The 26,291-nt window shown below is 35.9% G+C and overlaps 1 protein-coding gene across 2 annotated transcripts; it reads right to left on the bottom strand.

Moving 5' to 3' along the window:
• Positions 1-8,138: 8,138 nt before the first annotated feature.
• On the bottom strand, positions 8,139-25,531 carry Cyp18a1 (Cytochrome P450 18a1). Of its 2 annotated transcripts, none has more exons than XM_069828313.1 (8): positions 25,020-25,527; positions 23,207-23,328; positions 21,216-21,482; positions 20,374-20,536; positions 19,659-19,923; positions 16,273-16,448; positions 13,279-13,436; positions 8,139-9,666 (listed from the first exon to the last, which is right to left on the bottom strand). In XM_069828313.1, exons 1-8 carry the CDS (start codon positions 25,396-25,398, stop codon positions 9,574-9,576), a joined length of 1,623 nt encoding a protein of 540 aa, XP_069684414.1. In that variant the 5' UTR covers positions 25,399-25,527; the 3' UTR covers positions 8,139-9,573. The 2 variants fall into 2 exon arrangements, with proteins under 2 accessions (XP_069684414.1, XP_069684410.1); XM_069828309.1 differs by having other exon boundaries at positions 9,636-9,866; positions 25,020-25,531.
• Between the last annotated feature and the right edge of the window lie 760 nt (positions 25,532-26,291).

Below are 26,291 nucleotides of genomic sequence, written 5' to 3' on the forward strand. Positions count from 1 at the left end.
TTCTGGATATCGTTTTCGGGCGGAAGGGATCATTACATTTGCCAAAATGTGTTCGTAGACCTCTGCCGTTAACAGACCGTGGATGCGTTCCAGAAGTCCTGCTCCACACCCAACACGCGAAGCGTATCGGTGGTCATTCATACAATAAACTAGGGCAGTACTATCATTGCTATTGGAGACAATTACCTCGTCGGAGAAAATGACATTTCTCCAATCGAAGTCCTGTCGGAGAGTAGCATACGCAGAATAACCTATGCGAACCAGGGCAATGAGTTATTGTTTCTGTGCCATCTTCAAACGTAATGACGAGACAGAACGTTATATTAACAGATAGCAGTATTGCTTGAAAGAGTGAGGGAGGTTTATTATTAATTAGAATTTGGGCATATTCTAAGAGATATCGCCACATAATTATAGCTTTGCGAGACACATATAATGGCAATTTTGTAATAAAAAAAATGAAGATCGGGGGAGATTCGAACCTTGAGCTACTACTACTACTACTAACTTGTTCAATATACCAATGCCGTAACAACTTACGCTACTGTAACTGTTTATATCAGTTCGGCATAGTACATGGTTTTCCTGTTCATATTCGCTCCGGTTGATTTTGTATTTATCAATTTTATTATTATTTCACTCTTCAAGGGCCCTGATGTATCTAGAATCAACCCGCCATTCGATTTTATTACATATTTTAGCCTCTTAAACAAAGCACAGCAAATTTAAATGATTTAATTATGTGTTACCTAGTGAACTACAGCGTTGACGAGACGAGCATGCGCAATGTCAGTCTCTGAAACTTAGAAATTGTCGGCCGGCCCATTCTTTTTACCGCTAAGTGTACTTCGGTACATTAAATAATATATGTGATATGCGTAATCTAAATCACTTTGTGATTTAAGACGGTGCTTATTCCGTCGGATCCCGGCCAATCAGTCACTCATAACGAGTGCACCTCCGCACATATGTGGACAATGTCCTACGTTCTTAGATATCTATGACGTAGTGCAAAGGGCAGGCCACTAGAGGGAACCCAAGAGGTGGAACTTAAACTGAGACGATTCGATCCGACACCGGGATGGGAATCCGGTGTGGCTTAGTGGATAAAGCATCAACACGTAGAGCTGAAAACCCGGGTTCAAATCCCGGTGCCGGAGAGAATTTTTCTTCCATCGTACGATGACGCAGAATATCTGCATGGAAACAACATATGTACTTCGGTACATTAAATAATATACAGAAAAGGATGTTGATGAGGTTGATGATAAAGAAGAAGAATTTATTTATTTTAACATAAAATATTGGCGATAAGTTTGGATAGGTTTGTAACGTGTGTTACTTCCTCTATAACCCTCATAATTCTCTCATTAAAATGAAATATAATGTAACATTAATAAAATAATAACTGAAAAAGGAAATAAAGACGTAGCGACGCAATTAATTGAATCTGAAATTTCTTGTTACATTCTTTTCTTTTTCTGTAAATTGTGTAAATGAATCCTAATTCTTCACACATTTTTAATCAGAAACATGTACGATTTCAAACCCGATGGACTGTAGGCCTAGATTATAAAGTAGAAAGGAGAATTTATTTTTAGAGATAGTTCTTGATGTAGAAGTGAAAGTTTTTGTATAAATTTAGAAGACGAAAATACATTCTGTACAATTTTAACCTATATTGAGAGAAAAGCATCTTGCAGTACGAGTGCTCCTGCTTACACTGAAGTTTTGCCGCACATTTGGAATTTTGCTTTGAATTAAATCCCTACTGAGTCACTGCGTACTGCAATAACTTTCTAGTCAGTGCACATAAAATACTTGACGAAGAAACTTGAATTATAATTATGTTAAAGTTTGATTATTTCCTCCCATAAATAAGATATTTCATATAATTTATGTAGGCTACAATAATATGTTTTAATATTCTTTCCCAATAATAATGTGCGGGAAGAAATCAGGACAGTATATTATGATTGATACGAGATCCGCCGAAATTATAGAGTCATCGGCAATGATGACGTCATATAGAATAAACCCGTAAAACACAGCAAAGGAGCCGCCGGCGTAGCTCAGATGGTACTGTGTTTGCCTGCTGATCTGGATTACGCTCGGGTGTGGGTTCGATTTCCGCTTTTTTATTACCAGGTTGGGCGTTTTCCGAAGTTTTTCCCAAACGTAAGGCGAATGTTAGGTAATGTCTGGCGAATTCTCGGTCTCATCTCGCCAAATACTATCTCGTTACCACTAATTTCATTGACACTAGTTAACTGTAGATGACACAGAGTCGTTAAATAACTAAGGTAAGCAAAGGGGAAGGTAGAAGTGGGAAGTATAAGAGGAGAAAGCGGGGAACACCTCCACTATTGCAAGTTTTCAGTGTGCAGAGTCGGACATATCCAAACTGAGGGAAAATTCAATTGAGTTTATGTCAATGTAAATTTGCTCATTTCTTTTTCAGTTTTGTTTAATTTTATTTTTTCTGTTATTTTATACAGAATATAAACATTATGATTGATGTGTAACCAGCTTACAGACCGGATATTTCATCTTTCTATTACGGTTTAATCCGGCTGAACGTTTGAATTCCTGAGATATTTGATTTATTTCTCGTTCAAAATAACTTGTAGAAAAAAATCAACGATGTGGTTGATGTTTAATGACGGTAGACTGAAAGTGTAGGAAATTAGCGAGGTTATGTATATCTCAACTGAACGGGTGTGCCACATCTTAGTCAATATCTTGAGCATGTCCAAAGTCTCCACAAAGTGGGTTCCGCGTTTGTTAACGCCGGAACAAAAGCACGTCCGATGTCAAATTTCGAGAGATTGTCTGAGTCGATTCGAGAAACATACTATGATTTTTAGGTAGTTTGTGACCACTGATGAAACCTGGATTCACTACTACATACCAGATAGAAAATAGCAGTCGAAAAATGCAAGTACGGTGATTCTCCGCCTCCAAAAAAGCAAAAGGTGTTCAATCGGCTGGGAAAGTCATGGCGTCCGTGCAACTGAAAGGGAAAATTTGCGAGAAGAGGCCGGGTATGACCAAGAAGAAAGTGTTGTTTCATCACGACAATGCACCTACTCACACGCCTGCAATCGCGGTTGCTAACTACACGAACTACGGTTCGAATTATTGTCGCACCCCTCCTCCTGCTCATCAGATCTCGCACACTCAGACAGACTTCTTTCTTTTCCCAAAGCTCAAAACTCACTTGGCTGGGAAGAAATTTTTGACAAATGAAGAGGTTATAGCATCAACATTCAGCAGAAGTTTTTTTTTTTTTTTTTTTTTTTTTGCAGACCTTGAGGAATCTGTGTACATTGTGAGAAATAAAGATTGTTTCAGAATACTCCTAGTTTAATTCTTATGTCAGGCTATGAACTTTTCAAACATCTCTCATAACATAAGATTAAGGCGTAAAATGTTAATTCATTTATTTACCTAGTCAGCTTAATATTCCCTTTACTTGTACCATGTGTCTAGAATACTAATTATTTCGTGTGTGTCTGTAACTTTTTTAGCTTATAATTCTGGATGCAGAGACGACTGAATAAATTATTGTAACTTCCTGTTTTTTTTTTATAAGTTCTTGATTTTTTTTCAAACTTTGCAATATTTATTGACTTCTGTTGAATATTGCGAAACAAACCTTTCATACCTAAGTTGAGAAGTCGAATTGTGATGATAAGGTAATGACGATGAACATTTTTGAAAATGTCTGTAATTTCACACTGCTTTTATAAATTGCAGTTCTAATATAGCTGTGGCCCATTTGGACTGTGTGGTTGATTGACGATGCCCGGTTAATTTAACATTTTACTGATGTTAATTATCATCGTTGTCACTGCAATAAACCTCAAACATAATTGTTGAAACTGATGATTAGGAAGAAATCTTTGGTGAAATTAAAGCAAATGTTAGATATATAGGATTATTCAAAGAACTGTGCTCTGACTGAAGGAGCTTACAGGAGTCGGAATATAACAATTTTAAAATAGAAACTCATGTTGTAGAAAGTAAATTTGAGTCAGTTTAAGCCTGTAAATACCAGGAACTACATGATGGATAACATACCAATGACATAATAGTAATTTATGCAAATATTTAAGTAGACAAATATTACATGAACTTAACAATTAATAAAATTAGTATTACACCGAAAGTTGTTCAAACTGATGACCACCACATTCAGTGCAGGCAAGGAAACTCTTCCAAAAATCTCTGGCACCTCCTGAACCACATCAAATGCAGCAAGTATCTTGGCTAAAAGTGTTTCTGAGCCTTACACCGATGTTTTATAAACCAGACTTTGTTATGTTCCCAAAAGAAATAATCAAGCAAGAGGCACCAAATTAGAGAAGCGTGCTGGCCATTCAATCGGACCTCCTCTTTCGATTCAACGACCGGGATATATGCGAGATCTAGAAAGTCCAGCTGACGCACGATAAGAGACACGTTTTCTGACATCTCCGGACAAGTTGTTGTAAGTCTCCTCATTCAAACGTGGTGGCTGGAGATAAGGTACAGAATATGATTATATCCGCAAGTTGATACTGATATTTCGGGCACATATTGACTGAGAATTACTTCGGAGACAACAGGATCTTATCGAAAAATGTATATTTTGATCCTTTTCATAAGCGTCCTCAGTTTAAATACAACCTTTTGAATCACCCAGTATATATTTTTAATTGCGGTTCCTAATAACTTTGTCTCATTTGGGCTCTGTAGCTACTTGATAGTGTACGGTTTGTTTAGCATTACTGTTGTCATTTTATCATCATTATTCCAACGGAGAGTCTGGTTCATGCTAGCCCTCTGGTCTTCCATCAAGGCGACCCGAAATCGATCCTAGTTAGATCATGATGGAACTTGTGGTAGACAAAGGAGACTTTTCAGAGGATTTTTTCGGGGTAATCCCGTTGCCCTTTGTCATTCAACCAACACACTCCACTTCATCTACACCTCCCCTCTTTCATCATAATCTCCTTTTCGGCTTACAACCGATGCAGAATCGCCTGCGGGCCGCCATCCAACTTGGACCCTGTGGTAAGTGGTCATTAGTCCTACATACCGTGGACTCTCCCTAGGCACATGATCTCATGGGACAATGGTTGAGGTGATACCCAAGTGGAAGGATGAAGGGATTCTGCAGGCTGTAGGGGAAGTTCGGGGGTGGCCCATAGGGGGATCTGTAGAACGGAAAGGCCTTAGTGCATCCACATCATTCCATTCTGGGTAGCACAATGGGCCTACCCACGCGGCCTACGTGTGAGGGCAGTCTCATTCCTTGGCCCTCCCCTTAAAAGGGACTAGAATAATATTATCGCAATAGACTTTTAGGATAAATATTTGAAGTGGTGTTTAAGGAGGGATATTTGGTTAAATTAAAAGGCAAATGTTGTATAAAAATTCATTTACTGTATGTTTCCATCCAGTTAATATTGTTCATTTCATTTCACATCATACATATTTCGTTGTACAAAATAGATTAATATGAGGACAACAATGCCAGACCTCATTCACGACAAAATTATAAGTAATACATTACTCTGATAGAAGAAATTCTACATCATAACTAGTATTCAATTAACTTATGCAGAGCATACAAGATACATTTACACATATTTACAGTACACATACATACAACTACACGCACTCTCACAAGCTATATGAAAATACACAAACATCACTGTGAACATTTGAAACATTCATATGTAACATACAGAGGAATGAAGTATGATCAACCACCGTTTTCATTCGTATCTGTAGAGCAATTAGGGTTTACTTATTCTTCTTAGACTGTTCTGACTCAATTTCTGAAGTGAAACATAATATGTAACTGAAGGGGTAAATTGTTTTCCTGCAATACTGAGTGAAAGTCAAAACATTAATTTAAGAACTGGAGAAATAATGGCTACTATCTGAGCAAACATTCCCTAATATCGCACATTCTCACCCACAAATGTTAATTTTTTAAGTCACATAACTATTTTATAACATGCTTTCTACGTAATAAGTCTCATAAATTCTTACAAACTACAGAGTGCTTTTTCATAGGAAGATTTTCAAAAGTTTCTGCCTCCTTACAAATGGAATATTTTGTAAATATTTATAATTATATTGAAAGAAATATAGAACCTAATATGTCAAAATTAGATTCTCAATAATAATGGAATTGTTTTGTATGCAAAATTCTTACAAATGACTTCTAAATCACATTATATTTAATACCAATTCTCGTATATTTTAAAGTAGGTTACAGAGTGTTCAGTGCAGGAAGACTTTACACAATATTTTCTGTCTCGTCCGAAAATTTCAAATTCATATTCCTTATTTGGATTCAGTAGTCTCCGTTGTCAATTAAGTCTGCCCATAAACAGAACACACTGTAGATATCCACATTCGTACCCAACATATAAAATTCAATGTATATCAGTTCTTCAGTTCAGACGTGAGCGCCATGATTGTCATGGTTGTATATAATGTATATAACTCTTACTCAAGTTTTAATATCAATCAATACCTTCTCATTACTTTATTTGTAATTTACCTCTTTAATCTCTCGGCCATTTTACCAACTTCAGACCTTACGCTGTTTAACAATAGACTGTGCTCATTTTCTATGCGTGTCTGAACTTAGAATAAAGGAACCAAAAAGTAAAAAGAAGAAACATGCAATGCGATGCAATCTAACCTGTGGTGACAACAAATGCAAAAAGAGATCTTATAAATACCAGCCTTCCTCCAGCAAAACAATGTGTTTCAAATGAGTGTGAGGCTATACAATTCAAAATGAAGGTGTATGTCTCCGACTGAAGTGTAGAAGGGACAACGTGGAGACAGGAGTCTCGTTATCTTTACCTTAATTTCTTCTATTCTATCGGTGTGAATAATAATTGTTTTACTTACAGAAACTTGTTGATATTATTATGCTTAGAAGTAGCCATTGAAAACACGGCTCTGATAATAATGTATACAAGTCGCCAGTGAAAACACTTGATGTCACCACTCAATAAAGACACTGGCCCATTTGACTAGAACAACCCGAGTGATGATTTTGTTAAAGGGTAATTCTTTAGATACCAATGCTATTAGAGGAACAATAATAGGATTAGAATTGAAAAATTACATATGGTCCTATTACCATTTTGTACTTTATGCGACCCAAAAATTACATATTTAAAATTACATTCAAAGTTAATAATTTTAATACAGGCCTAACTGAGTTCCAGGCACAACTATAATGTAATTTATCAAGGTATAAAGATAGTTGTATCATAAATAATTAACGAGACATGAATACTACTTATTGCAACAAAGTAAAGGACAATGTTTGACATTTTCTATTCATTTATCATTATTCTGTACAAATAAATATTTCAGGTAACAGAACACCATACGAATTGTTCAAGATTGTACTAACATTGAATACATAAATCGTAGAATCCACTTAAGTTTAAAATAATTTAAAGTTTAATCTAGTGCATTTGTTTGAATAATTCAATACTGCACAATTTTTGTTCGTATTTTTGTTTTTGACAGTAGGTCGAAATACATTCGTAATACAAAATTGATTTTGTAGACGACTGAAACAGTAGATTTCAAGTCATTTATGTACTTCAGATTTACATAGCAATAAGAAAACTGTAAGTTTCTGTTTCTGAAAGGAGGAACATGAAGTTTAAAAACAGAAACATTTATGAAGAACAAATAATGAACTGAGATATAAAATGCCAATAATTATTAAATGCTGGTTACATTTATGTGGTAATCCTAAGGTAATATTTTGGATTTATGTCTCTGATAACTTCCGCATTATTTGGTCACGTCTGCCATTAAATGAAGGGTTCAGAGCCATAGTGGGCCAAGCGCCATTTATTAAAAACGGAGAAAGCAAGGGTTAAAGTTAAGTTAATACCATAGTTTAATGCAGATTGATATATCATTTAGTTTTAATGTGTATATTTTATATTACTTGCTATATGTTTCCATTGAATTATGGTAATAACTTCATTTTAACCCTTGTTTTCTACGGTTTTAGTAAATTGCGCTTGGCCCACTATGGTTCTGTACCCTCCAAATGTTAAATACACACAAAATCACAGTCATTTAATCATTTCAATTGATTTTAGGAGGGAGTAACAGGAGCTTAGATTCATTCTCTCCTTCAAGTCAGTAACTTTAACACTTCATCTTAGTTTTCGCTGACATATCGCAGGTCCTATGAGAATGTTAAAATACTCTTGTTAAGTGTTCCTCCTCTAAAAGAGACAATAACATTAACCCTTGACTAGGAAAGAGAACTAGCGAAAATGGTCGCTGTCGGTACAAAATGGATACAAATATTTGGTGGTTGATTAAAAATGGAAATGAACACAATCAGCAAATGTACAAAATGTGAAAAAGAGAAAAACACTAAAGACTATGAACACGACATGATATGGGGCACAGCCGAGAGGCGTCAAAATAAACAAGATCTGACGCTGTTTGTAATTAATGATACATCGTTGCGTAATATACAGGTAATAAGCTCTTTTTAGAGCTGTATGAATGATGGTTTTGAAATGAACAGTTCCCAACCCTTCGTCCTTGAAACTTGTCAACAGGATTTTCTTATTATAAATACTAGTTTTGTTGGCCAATATACAGGGGAACTTATGAGATGCGCGGAAATCCGTGCATCCGATCACAGCTCGGCAGCCGCTTGCCGTTTGCCATGTGACTGTCTATCGGCACAGCCTCCGAAAAACCTCCCTGTATGCCACAGTATTGTCTATTATGATTGCTGCAACTTTGATTTGTATAATATAAAACTCAAGAATGATGTCATAAGAATTGAGCCAACTATCTGACTCATATCCTTCATTCATTCTGCATTTCGGACTTCATTTCCTTGCAGAATTCCTGAAGGCATTCCAATGAAAACTATAAATGTTAAATTCTATTGTGTTCTTTCCAGGTGGACTGTTGCGTTCATTGTTTTTACTGCAGATTGCTATCCAAATTTGAATATTTAGTTAGGTAAAAGTTCTTGTAAATTTATAATCCTGTTGACTGTCATGAATATTCCGTGGTAAGATGTTGGAAACTGCTTATAATGATAGTCACATAACGTATTCGCTAAATTTTTTGTACATAGAGTGGTAAAAAAATATTTCCTGGTAGGTACAAACCATTCTGCTCCTCTTTCATTAAGATGTGATGCATATGATGGTACTTAAATATACACGTCCATTCTTGTCTTACTACAGCACATCAAAAATTCAACGTCTCACACACGAAAAAAATGTTTGTATGGCACTTTTCCACATAATGCTAAGTCTTATGATATTAGCAATTGAGCAAATTATACCTTAAAACAATTGGAAGTTAGATGTCATAACTCATAAGTGTTCTACGTTGTACTTTTTGAAAATCTGTACTTATCAGGAATATTATTGCTTAAAATGGGGCTGGAGATTGTATCACAACCTCTAAAACCGATAACAGGAACTTGATAATGAAGCCATTTTGTAATAACACACGACTTCTGCACTTGTTAAAATCTTCCAGAAAATTCAGTCAATGGCAACCAACGTTCCTGAGCGATGAATTGTCAGCACTGTTACTTAGGAAGTCCATGTCAGACTCCATCGGCCTTTGAACTAAACATACCTGCAATAGAAACGTGCATTCAGTCTCTAGGTAAGTTAATGTCTCACAGAACGGAAATTGGCACAGGAACTTCTTGGAACACTAAGTCCGTCACTATCCAATCACAATCCTCGTCTGTCACATTCATCTAACGTTAATTCATCTCCACTATTAGTTAGGTAATCCATTTCGTATTCCATCGGTCTTTGAACTAAACATACCTGAAAAAGAAATATGAAACTCAGTACTCCGGAATGCAAAAATGTTCACAAAGAGAGAAAGAGATTATGAAAACATTCAAGTTTGTCGCTGTTTCAGTTTATTCATTCATGTACAGGCTGTTACTTTTACGAAACGAAATTTAAAACTATTATTGTTCTTGTTTTATTATTATTATTATTATTATTATTATTATTATTATTATTATTATTATTAAATTTTTCAGTTTTTACACTTCATACTGGGCGAAAATTTCTTTTTAGGAAAGTCATATTGCATGTTTTGAAGTAAATATTTAGAAATTATCATATTTTGAAGACTTTATAGGCCTATATAATTCAGCTCAAATATTTATATTAGACAATGTATGCGGGATGACTTAAGGAAAAGTGAAGTTGTTTCGTATCAGAATATATGGCACGTGCCGCGTCGTCCGTCTTTTGTGTACCTGGCGAGTACAGCAGCGTACAGAACGAAGGAACCCCGGTCCGTTCATAGTAAGTAACATTGCAAACCAATGTGTGCAATTGTGTTATCCTGCTCAAGTATTTAGTGCGCGTTGAATAGTGTTGTGGTGATCCATTCATAATGTCGAAGGCAAAACGTTCAATTCGCTCAGAGATAAGAAGTGCAATTTAGAGGTTTTTTAAGAAATTTTCTCGATACAAAAATTGTTTAAGCGATAGGCGAAGACGATTCAGCTTCGACAACTTACGAGAATATATCGTCGTTTACTGCAACGCTAGTAATTCCATCAATGATGACGAGGTATGTGCTACAGTACGTCATTTTTCTTTTCCTTCTGACTGTACGGAGATACAGTAGCATGTTGACGTCGTCTGTTTACGTTTAAAACCTGTTGAGCCAATGGTCTGAATGAAAAAATGTAACATATAGTAAATGTGCACCTACATTCAACGATAAGTCATCCCGCATCCATTATCTATTTATAATGAAGTTGGCATAATTTTCTGCTAATTACGAATAAAATTCCCTTCCATTTCACAAATGTATTTTAACTATCTGATATTAGTTTCAAACTGCATCGGACTAAGAGATCTTGACACGAAGTGAAAGTTGTTCATACGCAGACTTCAGAATTTCAGTCTAACATTAAAAACAAATATTAAGAATTTGAGTAGCCCTAGTTAGAAACTATTTCGAAGGGAGATATTGCACGAAAAGTAAATATAGTAAAATAAATCTAAGAAACTAAAATTCAACTGGAGCTGCGTTCAATGACCTCTTAGAAGTTAGTTTGTATCGCCCTTGAAATATTTTAAAGACATCTTTCACTCCCAACAATTCTTGCAATCCGTAACAAGAAAAGGCGTCCACACACACGCTGAGTGGAGCGGAGAATAAAGACCCATTCTCTAGAATGTGACAAGTAATGGACAAGACATTGTGAATCTTTAGGGGTGGTCAGCCTTGGGTAAACCAGCTATTTCCTACATGCCCATAGAGAGTTCTTTGACCCCAGAACAGCTCGCTGGTAGACAATGGAGACAGAGGGGTTGGTCAAATGAGCACACATTTACGCGATCTCTTGCAATCACTGAGTGTAAATCAAGCTGTCAAGTCTGCAAGGGTGAACGACCTCTTGCATTAAGAGACAAATTGAAGGGGGGTGAGCTTCCCAGACTTGTCTTGGCTCTCATTCTTCAAAAGCTTGTAAGTTACTGCCAGCTGTCGCAAACGTCATTAACATCAGCATTCATAACGGGAAAGAGCAAATTCATGCTTCAGAACCTTAAGAAATCTAAAAACTCATTGTCTTCAGTTAAGTTCCCTACTGGTTAGTGTCCTGGGAAAGCGAAATTACTGTGCGTTCATAAATCCTCACACAGGGTCTTTCAAATCACTCTTGACATTAAAATATACTTGTTTGATTTCGAGTGTCTGGAGGTACGCTTTAATAGTAAGATGTTCTGAAATTCTCTTAATGTGGCAGAGTTGAATTTCATTTTTCAAATGGAATATTTGTCAATACGGAATTATTATTCTCATAATAAAATAATAGTTGAAAATACTGAGAAATGAAACAGTCTGTTTTTAAACGCATCGTCATAAAATACGTGAAGGTCATGAACAGCCGATCTCCCCTCATAGTTTCATTTGCGTTTCCATAGCAATCCTGCCAGCTACCAATTGCTTTTTATCATTAATTTACATGTATGAGAGAAGCGCCGAAGCTGTAGTTCTCTTTACCAACGTAGGCATTGCCCTCGGTGCTGGCAGGGGAAACGGGAGTATTTCACGAAACTCTACCAGCAAGCACCGTCTTTGTCCATCAGTTTCTACCTGCATCACCCAGGATTCGAACCCTGATTAGTAGCGTGAAAAACCGACGCTCTATTCAACCGACTAACGATGCATCAACTACCAAATGCAATTTATTATTATTATTATTATTATTATTATTATTATTATTATTATTATTATTATTATTATTATTATTATTATTATTTTGCAACGTTTCCATGTGTTTCTGGCATTTGGGTTCAGTGTGTTTCTTTCTTGAAGAAATGATAATGCCGTGAGTTCCTGCACTGTTATAGAAGTTACTAGCTTTTGTTTTATATAGACTTTCAAAATGAATTAGCCTATTTGTTCATTGTTCACTGTTAATCTTACTTAGGTTTACACAAAACAAAAATTGCCTTATATTTTTAAAATATTGTAGTGATTTAATGTTTCTAAATTATTATTATTATTATTATATTATTATTATTATTATTATTATTATTATTATTATTATTATTATTATTATTATTATTATAGGCTATACAGTTCATCGTCTGTTATGTTCGCTCTAAGTTCACGTTTACACAAATTCTATAAAGTGACAACTGAACTTATAAATCTTATTCAAGACAAATTTAATTCGCGTCATACAAAACCACATGCTCATTCTGTAGCTATCTCAAACAAAGTTTTGCACAATTTATACTTTTAAATACCAGAAGGTAACGATACAAATGTTGTTTTGAGGATTTTCTTTTGATGCTAATCAGTTGAATGTTTAAATATTTTCCTCATACGTTACATAACTCTACTTATTGTGACTTATTTCCCCCAAAAAAAGTTCTGCTTAGAATTTCTTCGACTGTATTTGTCTCAAAACAAAGATTTAAAAATAAATTGTGATAAAAAATATGCGAAACACGTAAGCTTCTATTGCGGTTACATTTTTACTAAACTGTTCATAATAAACGAATAAAAAGTCTTCAACAGAAAACAGATTCATACTAATTTTTTACAACAGACAAAATAAATCCAGATTCTGAGTAAATATATTTTCTACAGCTAATGAAATTGTAAATGTATAAGTTCAAATTGTCCGAAATTTAAGCTTGCGTGAGCTAGCCTGTAGTGAAAGTAATTTAACATGATTGTATAATCGTAACTTACCTTATATGAATCTGGAGTTACAGTGATGCCTGTATTGCCCTTAAGACTTGGTAAGGGTTGATCTTTAGGGAGTTCTATGTGAAAGACGTGAAGAATTGAAGAAAAGAAAAGGAACAGTTCCATGCGTGCCAGGACGTCCCCGAGGCACATTCTCCTTCCTGAAAACAAAAGAAAATACATATTAATGACGTCACTGCTTTATTAATTTTTTTATAAATATAAATAAAGGTTGACCTTTGCAATTCTTTAAGAACGACAGACTATGAAATGGAGGAGCTCGAATTAAAATTCAGGGATTTTTCATCTCGCGGACTCCATTCAGTTTTGTATGAATACTTGGTCGTTCTCAAGCTTAAAATAGTTAAGGATCGTGGTACTGAGCACATCACCTCTTTTACTTAAGTCACTAAAAGAAGGTCTCTGACAGGTGAGGAGAAAATGTTTTCAGAACCTCACCTGCCTCTCCTGATGTGCTTTTGTTTGTTTTGTCCTTTCAATCCTCAAACCAACATATTTAAAGAATTTGTACGGAACAAAGTCATGTGCTGCTGTTTACTTCGCTGAGATAATACAAAGAAACCTGTGATACAGCCTGGGCGTAAATAGCTCGAGAGTCACTGCAAATCACCCCTAACTCCCCAGTCCACCTTCCCCGGCTGAGACAGTAATGTTTTGGTGCTGTACGAGTAGACCAGAAGATCAGTGACGGATTGTATCAGCGAGTATCATAGCTTTTACGAACTTTCGGCACACTCTGGTCGCTTAAATTCCACCACTGATGCACAGAACCTTACTCCGTGTTTGTTTATAAGGCTGTGTAAGCGAAAACGACATGGGTGGGGGGGGGGTTCTGCGTCCCTACGAAAGTAAGATCGCTATACAGTACCCCTGGCCCACACACTCTCCGTTGATGCGCGAGTATCAACAATTTACTCTTTACGGTTCTGCAGAATATGCAGAATATTTGCTTCTTTCCTTCCTTCATTCATTCATTGTATTCTGGCCAAGGGCAGGTCTTTCACTGCAAACCCAGCTTTCTCCAACCTTTCCTATTTTCCGTCTTCGTCTTAGTCTCCTCATATGATCCACATATCTTAATGCCGTCTATCATCTGATATCTTCTTCTGCCCCGAACTCTTCTCCCGTTCACCATTCCTTCCAATGCATCCTTCAGTAGGCAGTTTCTTCTTAGCCGGTGACCCAGCCAATTTCTTTTTCTCTTTCTGATCAGTTTCAGCATCATTCTTTCTTCATCCACTCTTTCCAACACAGCTTCGTTTCTTATTCTGTCTGCCCATTTCACACGCTCCATTCTTCTTCATATCCACATTTCAAATGCTTCTAGTCGCTTCGTCGTAATGTCCATATTTCTGTCCCATACAATGCCATACTCCACACAAAGCACTTCACTAGTCTTTTCCTTATTTTTCTTCCAGAGACCCGCACAAGATGGTCCTTTTTCTACTAAAAGCTTCCTTTGCTATTGCTATCCTCCTTTTGACTTCCTGGCAACTTTCTAATAATATTAAATTCAGGGCGTACCTTTATTACTAACTGGTATGAAATTTCCTTGTAGTTTATTAAAGACAGATGTATTTTTTTTAATGGGGTGAAATGTTTGGGAAGTATTTAGTTATTTTACCTATATTCAGATTGTGTTATTGAGAGAACCGAGGCATTGTGTGCCGATACACAATACAAGTGGCCGTCAACTTGAAAATAATGTTTTATTTTCTCGTTAAAGTGATTTCTATTCCATCAAATCCAATTGAGTTCTGTGTATCGGAAATTAATTTAAGATGTGGAAATAAAAAATAACTATTATCTGTCATAGGCTTACGTTGCTTTCCATTACAAGTGTCCAATCCTCATTTAGTTCCGGATACACTGCAACCTTCTATCTGTTATGTCGGGACTCTTATTGTCTTCATTTGAATCGTAGAAACCGCTGCGGTCTTACTCATTAACTTCCTGAGTCGAAACGTTGGCCAGCAGGAATATATATCCACAAAGCAGGAAATTTAATGAAATGAGAAACGGGGGAAAATAAATTTGCCTGGAGGCGTCCCTGTCAGGGCAAGGTTCTCTTGCGACATGACATGCTGGGGTTACAGAACTTATAAATCCACATTATGCTGTTCTCAGTCATTAGACTTAAGTTTGTCTGTTGTAGAGGTCGTTAGAATTCCAAGGCTAGATTAATACAAGACTTTTTTTGTTCAAGAATGTTGTTTTAGTATCCGTCATTTACCTCTTTAGTACTACAACTGATGACGTAAGAAATCAAGTTCGACTGGTTATATTTGTAAATGATCGGCTAATTTCTTAACTTTTGCGCATATATATTTCATTAAGCTTTAAAAAAAAGAAAGAAGTCTGTTTTGATAGGCAGAATATCGACTGGTAATTCTAGATTGAACTACATTTGGTTTTATTTTACAAAACTTCCAATGAATAAACTAACAATTTCCATACTTGAGATGCTGGTTTCCATTAAACCTGTACCATAACCTCACTTCTTAATGCCTTATATTGGCGAGACTATATCAAGGACATTGTTGGTGACATTACGCTTCTACCTTCGCGGAGAGTTGTCTTTCATCTTATTTGGATAACGTCAGAAAACAGCTTTTATAACTTGTAGGCATTAATAATTCTATACTGATTTCTCAGATTTTTAATTTACTGAATCCGTAACGATAGATATTTTTACAGTCATGTTACAATATAAACTTTAAAATGCTTGCACGGATTTCCTTTTAGCATAATTGTGCATTAAAATACAGATTGAAGCAAGAACTGGATGTGAAGACGATTATTATTATTATTATTAGCCTGATTTGTGTTGAAACTATAAATCTGTCATGTTTCTCTACTCTTAACCAATTTAGAGTAATAAAAATGTGATAAATAATTAAATCCTCTTACTACATGTTCTGTGAACTTGTACATGAGTTGATAGCTAGTCAAATTCAATCTTTTAATATTACTTACCTACTCCAAATGGCAGGAAGAATTCAGGTTTAGTAACTTTGCCTTCCGCGTTGAGAAATCTTGTTGGTTTAAATTTCTCTGGTTCTTCCCATAAATTGGAATCCATGTGAATGGCGTGAAGGAGAGGTACGATCTGTGTGTTCTTTGGGATTTTAAAGCCATTCAGGTACACGTCTCTGAAATAGAAACAAAAGTGTAACGCCATGAAATTATTTATTTACGTTAGTCCCCTTATTTAAAATTTTGTTTGAAATTAGTTGTCGAGCTTACGATAGCTTACTTTTTTAGATTGAGACATATTTTATATTTGAATACTAGATGAAAAGAGAATGACATGGATATGTATATTGTTTCCAAAGTTCTGTGATATGTTTGAAAAATCTTTCCTCACAAAAATAAAGGTAGCACTTTACTGTTTTGGCCTTTGTATTGGGTTAGATACACAAGTTCTTGTTACATTTGACGGAAACAACCTAAATTCCAGTGGCATGAAGTCAGATTTAATAACTAAGAAACGTTTAATGAGCATGTAATTTGAGTGCGATATCGAAAGGGAGTGTCAAATATAGGCTAATTACTCATATTTTTGCTGAGGAAAAAAAAAAGTGAGGTTAGTTGAATTTTAAATAATATAATATTTACATTGAACTACTATTGTTAATTTTTTTGACAAGCGGTAGTTATCTACCCACTTTCACGCTTGTAATCCTGTGTGAACAAATATGTTTCACAATGAATCATGTAATAGGTAAATTACTTGTCTACAACAGAATTACATGTTTGGGAAAGTAGTGGGGGGGGGGGGAGTCTAAAAAGAAGTGTGTCGCACTTTTCTATGTTTCTGTTGTAATTTCGATGCCGTGTTTTCACACCTTGTTAATGTCAAAGCCTTTGTGTGTTGAACCAAAGAAAACTTCATTATCTTTTTTTTTTTGTATTTATTGATACAAATAAAGCCGTATAAATGTAACTTAGTGATTTCGACACTAGTTCATTGACCTGACATTTCATGCACGATTAGCATAGACGAACGTGACAGCCTAAGAACGGTCAAGTAAATCTGCATATCGTTTTTGCTTTCACTTTTTTTTTCCTTCTCGAACATGATTTAATGATTTGACATACGGATACAAAGCTGTAAAACACACCTAAATCCAATCTGTAATTCTCGGTACCATAATTATCTGTTATAAACATACATGAAACATATCGAACCGAAGACCCTGGTTTAGCTTTTCATTCAGAATAATGTAATTTTATAGAAATACGATGATGATGAAATATTTTAGCAAGATAAAGTCAAGGTTGAAATGGCTGTAAAATTGATAATAAATATTGTACTAGTTGCTATTTTTTCCATTGTGATAACTGTGACAAAATAACTTTCTGCTTGCTTTTACCGTGATTAGTTTTGGTTTCTTGTAAATTAACAGCTTCTGTTTCTTGTAGGCCTACGTCCCTATTGTTTGAGCCAATCGAAGATCAAATTAGGGAAAGTGAGTGATTACGCTCAAGTTTTTACGGTGTTGAACTTCGATTTCACTTGATTAGCAAAACAACGGTTTCCCTCTTTTTTTAGACTAAAAATAGCGCTGACGAAATTTACATCTATACATGATGTTAGCGACGTCAATTCTCGCTTTTATATTCAATGTTATCAAAATGACTAGGTACCAAACACTGAACTCTCAATAAATACGCATAGGTCTATTTTAATTAAGTTCAACATCATACAAATTTAAACATAAAATTGTAACAATTTTCCTAATATAGCTTATATTTATTTTTGGTAGGCTATCTTAATAATATCTTAATACTTAATTACTATTTTTCATTATGACAAGAGAGGAGATAAATGAACCGTTAGAGTGGAAACAGAATCAGCTGAAGAACCTTATTTTTTAAAAGTAGATGTATTATTAGCTATTGTTGTTATTATTATTATTATTATATTATTATTATTATTATTATTATTATTATTATTATTATTATTATTATTTCTTAGTCTTTCATTTATTTTCTTGCCAAGAATATCGCACAAAATTTGGAATAAAAGGCAGAGTTCTTAGAAATTTCTCTCGCCATTTCTTCTATATATATTTCAAATTTTAATTCATAGCCATTTCTTCACCTTATACATCTACTTTCAATTTCGAATTGCTTAAAATTTTTGTTCAGCCATCCAGATTGCATCTTCGAGTTCTTAGCAATTCCAAAGTTTCACGAGCTAAAAAGTTTAGCTTCTTTTATAAGCATTTATTTTTATTAGAATTACACGAGAAATCTGATGGTTATACATAGTACAGTGCGATTGAAAAGTCCCTCCGCAGCTCTATTAGTTCTAGTAACCCTAAAATACAACTCTAGAAAGTTGGCACTTCCCCATTCATTCCGGTTTGACAACCTCGCACTCTGAGTTCATCATTTATGCCTAGCGGCCAGTGCTGCCACTTGAATTCTCTACCTAGTGGATTCTCGGCTACGCAAGCACTACGGAGAGACTTTTCGATCGCATTGTATAACTTTAAACAAATAAACAAAAATGATCATCTGCCATACGCTAGGTCCATTTCGAAAAACTTCGATAGATGCCATGATAGCTTAACTTTGCTCGTGCACGAATTTCTTATGCTCGAATCCTCTGTTTTTTCCTTTGTTTTGTTTCTTTGTTGCTTTTTCTGCCTATTTGTAGATGAAGTTTTTTTTTTAACTAATCTATAACAAAGCTATATTCAAAGGGTAAATTAGGTGCAAAATAAACATCCTTTCCCTAGTTGTGTGAACCAGGCGGTGCTCGAAGCGAACTTAAGACAAAATTCTCGCTGCAGTTCAGTCATTTTTTTGTGTCTAATGCTGTACGTAGGCTACCGATTTACACTTGGTGTGGAAAATGTAGAATTTGCAAATAAGAGAAACAGGATCATTGGTACCAAACTCTGTACATCTTGCTACAAAGCTACGGATGATTCTTTCCTACATGTTAAATTTTTCTTTAAATTTGTTACTAAATTAATTACATCTGAATGTACCACGTGGCTATTTGACTGGAAACTTTGATTGAGCTCATCGTTATAAAATGCTCTCCTTTTCTGAGTGTACTGTTTTTCAAATTATTTGTACCTGTTTTCTAAGAAACTTTTCTGCAGTAATTGGATAAAATTGAGGCCAAAAGAGCTGCGTAAATTATCATATTAGGCGACCACGAACGAATTTTAGAGAAAGACTGAAAAACTGAAAGATTTGCTATGAAGTTGGAACAAATGATTCCTCTTGATCCATGAAGTGTTGAAAAAGAAATAATGGTAATGACTAGGATGATGATGATGATGATGATGATGATGATGATGGACACTATTTTGGAAGTAGCAGTTAGTTTTTTGACTTACCGAGTTGCGGCATGTGTCGTGCCCAGGGGAACGATACTGGATCTCCTAAGGACCTCCAACAGAGTTGACTCCGTGTATGGAAGATAGCGCAGATCCTCTAGCTTGGGAAGCCTTCCACGGCCAACAACCTCATCGAGTTCTTCTTGCACAGCCTTTGCAACTTCAGGATGATGAAGCATAAACACCACAGCCCATTGTAAAGTTGTCTTTACCGTCTCCATACCCGCAGAGAATAGATCACCAATAATCTGCTGCATCTGACGGTCTATAAAGGAAAGAAATTACTTACTTTCTGTTTTAAGGCCATTTTAAACTAGTAAGTTCGATGGGAAGATGACCTACCAACTATAAGGTAGGCGGAGAATAAAAATTCCTGGGGAAACCAAAGAACTGTGGGAAAATCTGTCTCACATTCGTTTTCTCCATAAAAAATCTCACAGCGATCTGTTAAGTATCAAGACGTAATCCCTTGTTGAGAAATTTTCAACTACCTGAACAATTGGCCTATTGTTTCCAAAATACCGGCAGTTCTTAAGCTTTCAGATATCAGCATTTGATGCCATCATCTATAGACTAAATAGTCGCATTTCGTTTTTCATATATTACAATGTGGTGAAATTGAACAGTCGCGAATTGTTTATATTTTCAATGCATAGTGATTTAAATTATGCCATTGTTTATATTCATTGTGGTTATGTTTAATATCGAAACTTACCATGATCTTTTCCTTCGAACAGTTCTTCTCCACGGCCTTCTTCCTTCGCTTTCTGAATTTCAGCCAGGTACGTATCAATGAGATCACGAATGTTGCTTGGATCGAATGTCTCCCGATGATTGTCAACTGTTTCTTGAAAGAATTTTGCCATTTCTATGCGATTCTGAAAAAAAAAAAAACATACAGTATAACTTAATGTAATGAGTGGATTATTAAAGACAGTTAAATTATATGGTTATTTATAAATCAGAAAATGATTTATTTTCACAGGAATTTGTTTTAATTGTTTTACTACTGTTGTTATGGTAAATGAAATAGATAAACAGCAGCAATTCAAACTAGTGAGTTAATGTGATTTTTTGTTGCATTTCAGACCAGAAAATAATGGCTTTGTCTCTACAGAAGCGAATTAGTCTTATTCAGTGTTGCTGTGAATATAATAGAGATTGTTCCAGCTCAATGAGATGATTCAGAACTCTAAATGGATTGAGGAATCGACTCTGCAATTTATCGTCTTTGTGGAAACTTGTAAAGAAATTATAAATCAATAGAGGAGAAAAATAGTAATGACATTTGAATGTTTTGAAATTGATATTATACTTCAATAAGCCCATTATTTTATGAACAATATTGTATTATGTTTTCATATGTCTTAAACTTCATTCCTAACAAAGTTACTGGACTTTCAGATCTTTCTTAACTTTTCAATAATATGGCTAAGTACAATTTGAGAAAAAATTGCAAACATTTAACATTCTACAACACTTATTCAGATTTAATTTAAGTTGCATGAAGGAAATATTTGCATTGTAGTTAATAAGAATGACTGCTTGTGCACTTACCTTAGCTAGTTTCTTGCGAGTGCTTTGGAATCCAGGCATGTAACGCATTGCTGGAATGAAATTGATAGTTTCCAAGGATCCAAACAACCGGAAGCCTTCATCAATGAGATTCATGAAGCGCTTGAACCGGTTGTCGTTGTGCTCGAAACGGACGCTCATCATGATGGCGCAGATGACATTGCTGATGGCCATGGAAAGAACAGGGTTCAAATCTGTCGGAGTTCCTTGCTGACGCGTAAGTGTCTTGAGGAAAGATTCTACCTCCCCCTGTAAAACCATCATAGAGAATGTACGTGAGACAGATAATTCTGAAATAATGTTCATATCAACTTAAACAGTGTCATGCAAATGCCATTTAATTCCTTACCATAAATTTTACGCAGTATTTAAAATCAGTTCTGAATCAAGATAGGTCGAATTATTCGTAATCAATTTTTTAAGTTCAAAACGTTCTCGTCTTAGGGTGAGAATTGTGTCAAATATTAAAATTAATTACTTAAAACTGTGTATTGTAAATCGTGTCATTTCGTAATTTGATGTGGGAGGAAAAAAAAAATTATGTCAGTTTTGAGCGAATCATCAGTTTTCAAATTGTAAGCAAAGATCTATTATTTTTATATAAGCTTAAAGTGTTTTAGTTCAAATGAATCATTCTCGTATGGACTTATTCTTGAATATTAATAAAATTCTTCTGTGCAAATTACGAAACATTATTTTTTAGTATCGCAATTACTTCACTGTTGTCACACACAATAGGAAAATTTTTACGTTATCTTTACGATAGATTTCCTTATCTTAATTTGTATAATATAGCCTACTGTTTTTAAGTACATTAGTCTATAGTTTTGTTAATGTACCAATGAACATTAAAATTATCGTAGTCTAGACCGTTGCAGTAAGCTAGTACGCAAGTTTCAACATCCAGTTTCACTCATGAAGAAATTATACAGTTATAACCAAGGTCCATTATTGGTCGTCACTTTTAAATATTAGGCTACATATCTATTAACTTGAGAAAAATTCGTTCCAGCACCGGGAATCGAACCCGGGACTTCTCAGCTGTGAGCGATGAGCGCTCTTTCTATGTGAGCCATACCGGGACATGATCCACGGTGCCGGCCGAACTCCTCTCATTGTATTGTATGGCTTCTTACAGTCATTGATCATTCAATGAGGATGGCGAGACCCCATATAAGAATATATATTATGTATATTTGGCTACATCAATATTTGTTCTTATCAAACTAAAAAGAAAAGTAGAGCTTTCATGTTTATAAACTTAATTCTTAAAGCATTTACGTTCATGTTTATAGAGCTAGTGTCTCACTCATAGCCGCATGATCTCAGGTGCCACCTATTTGATTAGCGATACGGAATGAGATCTGGGGAAAATGTTTTCACACGAACTTTCGGCCAATATAGGCCTATAAAACCGGTTCCCACCCAGCATTTTGAGGTATTTGGTGGGCTACAATGAATTGCCAAAACCGGTTTCGTAGTCAACTATAACAACTGGGATGTGAGGGGGGGAGAGAGATCATCCTACTAACCACACGTTACTCCGTGCTGGTTTGGAGAATAATTCACCTCTGCTGAGACATATGTACGTGAGACCTAAAGTCGGCTGGATGATCTAGGTCCTTCAGGGCTATTGCGCCACAAATGTACTTAATTGCAGAAATCAGGTTTTCCTAAGTCTATAAAAAATGATAAAGTCCATTTTTATAGTGTACTTTGAAAAATGGTGCGATAAGAATATAGGGGAAACTGAAGTAGTCTACTGGGACAGAATCTGCCCCATAATATCTGTTCATGCTAAACGTCTTGTATAATTTGCCAACCGGGAATTGAATTTCGGTTCCTTTGGTAAGAAACTTTCAACTTACTGTTGTCAACAAGATAAAAGCACAATGAAATTTTTATGATTTATGTTTAAATTCTAAAATTATTAGGTAGTGATAAAAAATATAACGTTTACTTTTGTCACTCACCATGATTCTAGTTTCCATATGTTCTTTGCCGGCACCCATGTATTTCATCCCGAACTGACGTAGCCTCTCGTGCAAAAACCGTCTTTGTTCCTTCCATAGACGACCATCACTGTTGATAATACCTGAGGAAAAAAAATTGTATATTTTACACTCAGATCTGAACTATTTCTAACGAAATATATTATTTATACAACGCTGAACAGCATTCTAACGCCAATTAAGAAATTAAATTTGGAGATATGAATGCACGATTAAGACAACTACGGGTAGACTTAAATTACATTAGAGATATTAATGCACGAATGTGAACGCTCTTCATTGCAGCTGTATATAAATATCGTCGTTGTTTTTATGAAACGTCCTATGTGACAGTACAAAAAATAATTTTTCAGGAGGAAGAAAAATTAATTAAATATTAATAGGCCTACACTGATCCTCGATATCATTTATGTTCATTCACCAACGTTTTCTACCGAATTTTTTCATATTTTACTACGCTTATTGATTTTTAATTAATTTTTTTCTTCCTTCTGAAAAATTAATTTCCTGTACTGCCACATAGAAGTTTTCATAAAAACGACGATATGCAATTTCCAATAGCCGAGATTGTTTTGAAACTGTCTCAAAAAGTGAAATTGTAGTGCCACACAGATTGTTTTATTTCATATTTATTTCGTTAGATGACACAAATTTGAAAGAGAAAATGATATAATTATAAATTTCATCGAAGAATTCTAAGAATTATACTTGAGCTTTGCTTAGAGCATTTCATGATAATATCTCGTAACTCAGATCTTGCTGTCTAGACATAATTATGACTGCCAGACTGTTTCGACATACTTCAGCATTGCTGTCGCCCAAGTAATATTAGCAAGCGCTATACGAGTGTGAAAATTAAATCACCTTGTTTTCGCACCTGACAATAACACGAGACTACTATGAATCGCAGATTAGTCGAGGTTACACTTGAAGTAGCTACACATGTGCATTGATACGCCTAGAACATCATAATGCACATGCGCTTGGAATTTATGATGGGAACAGCAACATAAATAATGCAGCCATAATCAGAAATAGTAAAGATAAGACAATAGAACTACAAACTCTGCAGTTTGCATTGCAATACGTTAACTGCAGCATTCATTGCTGTGCAATATTCTGTAACCTAAATTAAGTATGAAAAATATGATGTGCAATTTGTTCCTGAATCTGTCATAACATTTATTTTAATACAGTAGAATTTATCCTGTGTATAAACTTTATTTTGTCTTCTGTAATCAAGGTTGTCTCGATTGAAACAAGCGAAATTATAACGTAAAATAGAGATGGGTTTCAAATCTCGGGAGGGTATTGTAATAAAAATAATTAGGAAATAAATTTCGATAAAAAATTTGTGAGTTTTCAATGCATAATTTTACAGCTAAATTCGATGAAGCTAGCCATTCTTATGTAACATTAATCTACATACATTAAATTGAATTTGAACTTGGCCTTTCACTTCAAAATAATTATCAGTTCCAACGTTTACGGGAAAATGTGATCACGTTCACCGTGCTTACTTAAAAATGCATACAATTTAATATTTCTGAAAAGTTTTGTATTTGAAATAGGGTTTTATTTACTATTTTTCGTAGCAATCAAGATGAACTTTGGTCAGTTGGAAGAGATATATCGGATATGCAATGTGATATTTCAGTCACAATTATTGATTTACGAGAAACCGACTTCAAACTTAATCTAAGCTAGCAGAAGCATCTTTCACCTGAGAATCATCATTATTGTACAATTTAAAGAGACCGAAGGCCGCACTTACCATAGCCTCCCAGGATGTTGATAAACTCGGTGTGTGGACGTCCTGTGAACTCCTCCTTGCGGAAAGCTTCTCGGATCATCTTGTGGTCGCTGAGTACCACGACCAGCTGGTTTCCTAGCTTCGTGCTGAACATCGTCCCGTACTTCTTGGCGAGCTCCTTGAAGTGAAGGTGCGCATCGCCTTTCAGGAAGGGTAGATATCCGAAGATCGGTAATCCCCACGGTCCCGGGGGCAGAGTTCGAACGTCTCGCAGGATCTGGATGATCCTGACGATCGTCAGCACGGCGAGGAACACGAGCAGAGTCCTGCACAGGTCGACGCGGCTGCCCGCACTCTCGCCGGACAGCCACTGCAGTCCCCGAACTAGCAAGCTGGGCATGATGTTTGTCTCGCCTCTCCTCCGCCTGCCACCCGAGTGCTTGCCTCACACCAAAAAACGAGCGATGGGGACTTGGAAAAAAGGAGTGTGCGGACAACTGGAGAATGAATAGTGTACTAACATGCTACTTCACTGTCCTTGCCGTCTTTTATAGTGAGTCATCAGCTGGGACCCCCCAGGTTAAAAAGGGGGGCTTCGACGTCGGGATTTGTAGAGGGGGTGCCGGGTGGGGAAGGGGACTATCCGTTACTGCAGACATCTCTTCATCTCCTATCTCGGCTTTTATTTTTTATTTTATTTTTTCGGGGGTACCTTCTTAAGGGAGACTATTCTTGACAGTGGGGGAGTCGGCGGTGGTGGTGTTTTCGTCTGGCCGGCACTACGCCGTCGACACAGGGGAAGGGAGAAAGAAGGCGGGTCTAGTCCTCTTGAATGGCTCTGGTGTTACGGGCCACGAGGTGGTTTGGGCGGATCGAGATTTTAATACGCCGGGAACAGCCAACGAGAAAAGACCCTGCGTTACCTGCGAGGACCCCTGTGACTGGCCGGGCGGCGGGCGGCTGCTTCCCACGCACACGCTCAGTCGCATGCCGCCCGTCCTCGGCGCCGGACGCACGCTGCTTTTCGGAGCCAAACTGCGACTATGTGCTCGAATTGCCACACATTAGGCCTACTACTTTTACTTATCGGTTGTGTGTCGAAATCCAGTTTCCTCGGAAGAAAACCAAACTATGGAATGAATATTTTATTGCCGATCAGATCTTTATAGTTAAGAATTTCATTTACGCTGAAACGTTTTCCGTTGATTCAGTACAAGCTGAATTACGTAGACTTTTTTCCGGATGATATGAGCAGCTCCAAATAATAGTGTGTCTTACTTATGTCAGATTTTC

The sequence above is a fragment of the Periplaneta americana genome, chromosome 1 (assembly GCF_040183065.1).
Source record: "Periplaneta americana isolate PAMFEO1 chromosome 1, P.americana_PAMFEO1_priV1, whole genome shotgun sequence".
In the NCBI taxonomy this organism is placed as follows: Eukaryota; Metazoa; Arthropoda; class Insecta; order Blattodea; family Blattidae; genus Periplaneta; species Periplaneta americana.

What these genes read in the sequence shown, in the direction of transcription:
- Cyp18a1 (XM_069828309.1), bottom strand. Translation starts at nt 25,398, where the DNA reads ATGCCCAGCTTGCTAGTTCGGGGACTGCAGTGGCTGTCCGGCGAGAGT. An exon ending in CTCGCAAGAAACTAGCTAAG is followed by an intron (nt 20,537 to 21,215) that starts GTAAGTGCACAA and finishes TTTTTTTTTCAG; the next exon opens with AATCGCATAGAAATGGCAAA. An exon ending in CTTCCTGCCATTTGGAGTAG is followed by an intron (nt 13,437 to 16,272) that starts GTAAGTAATATT and finishes TTTTGTTTTCAG; the next exon opens with GAAGGAGAATGTGCCTCGGG.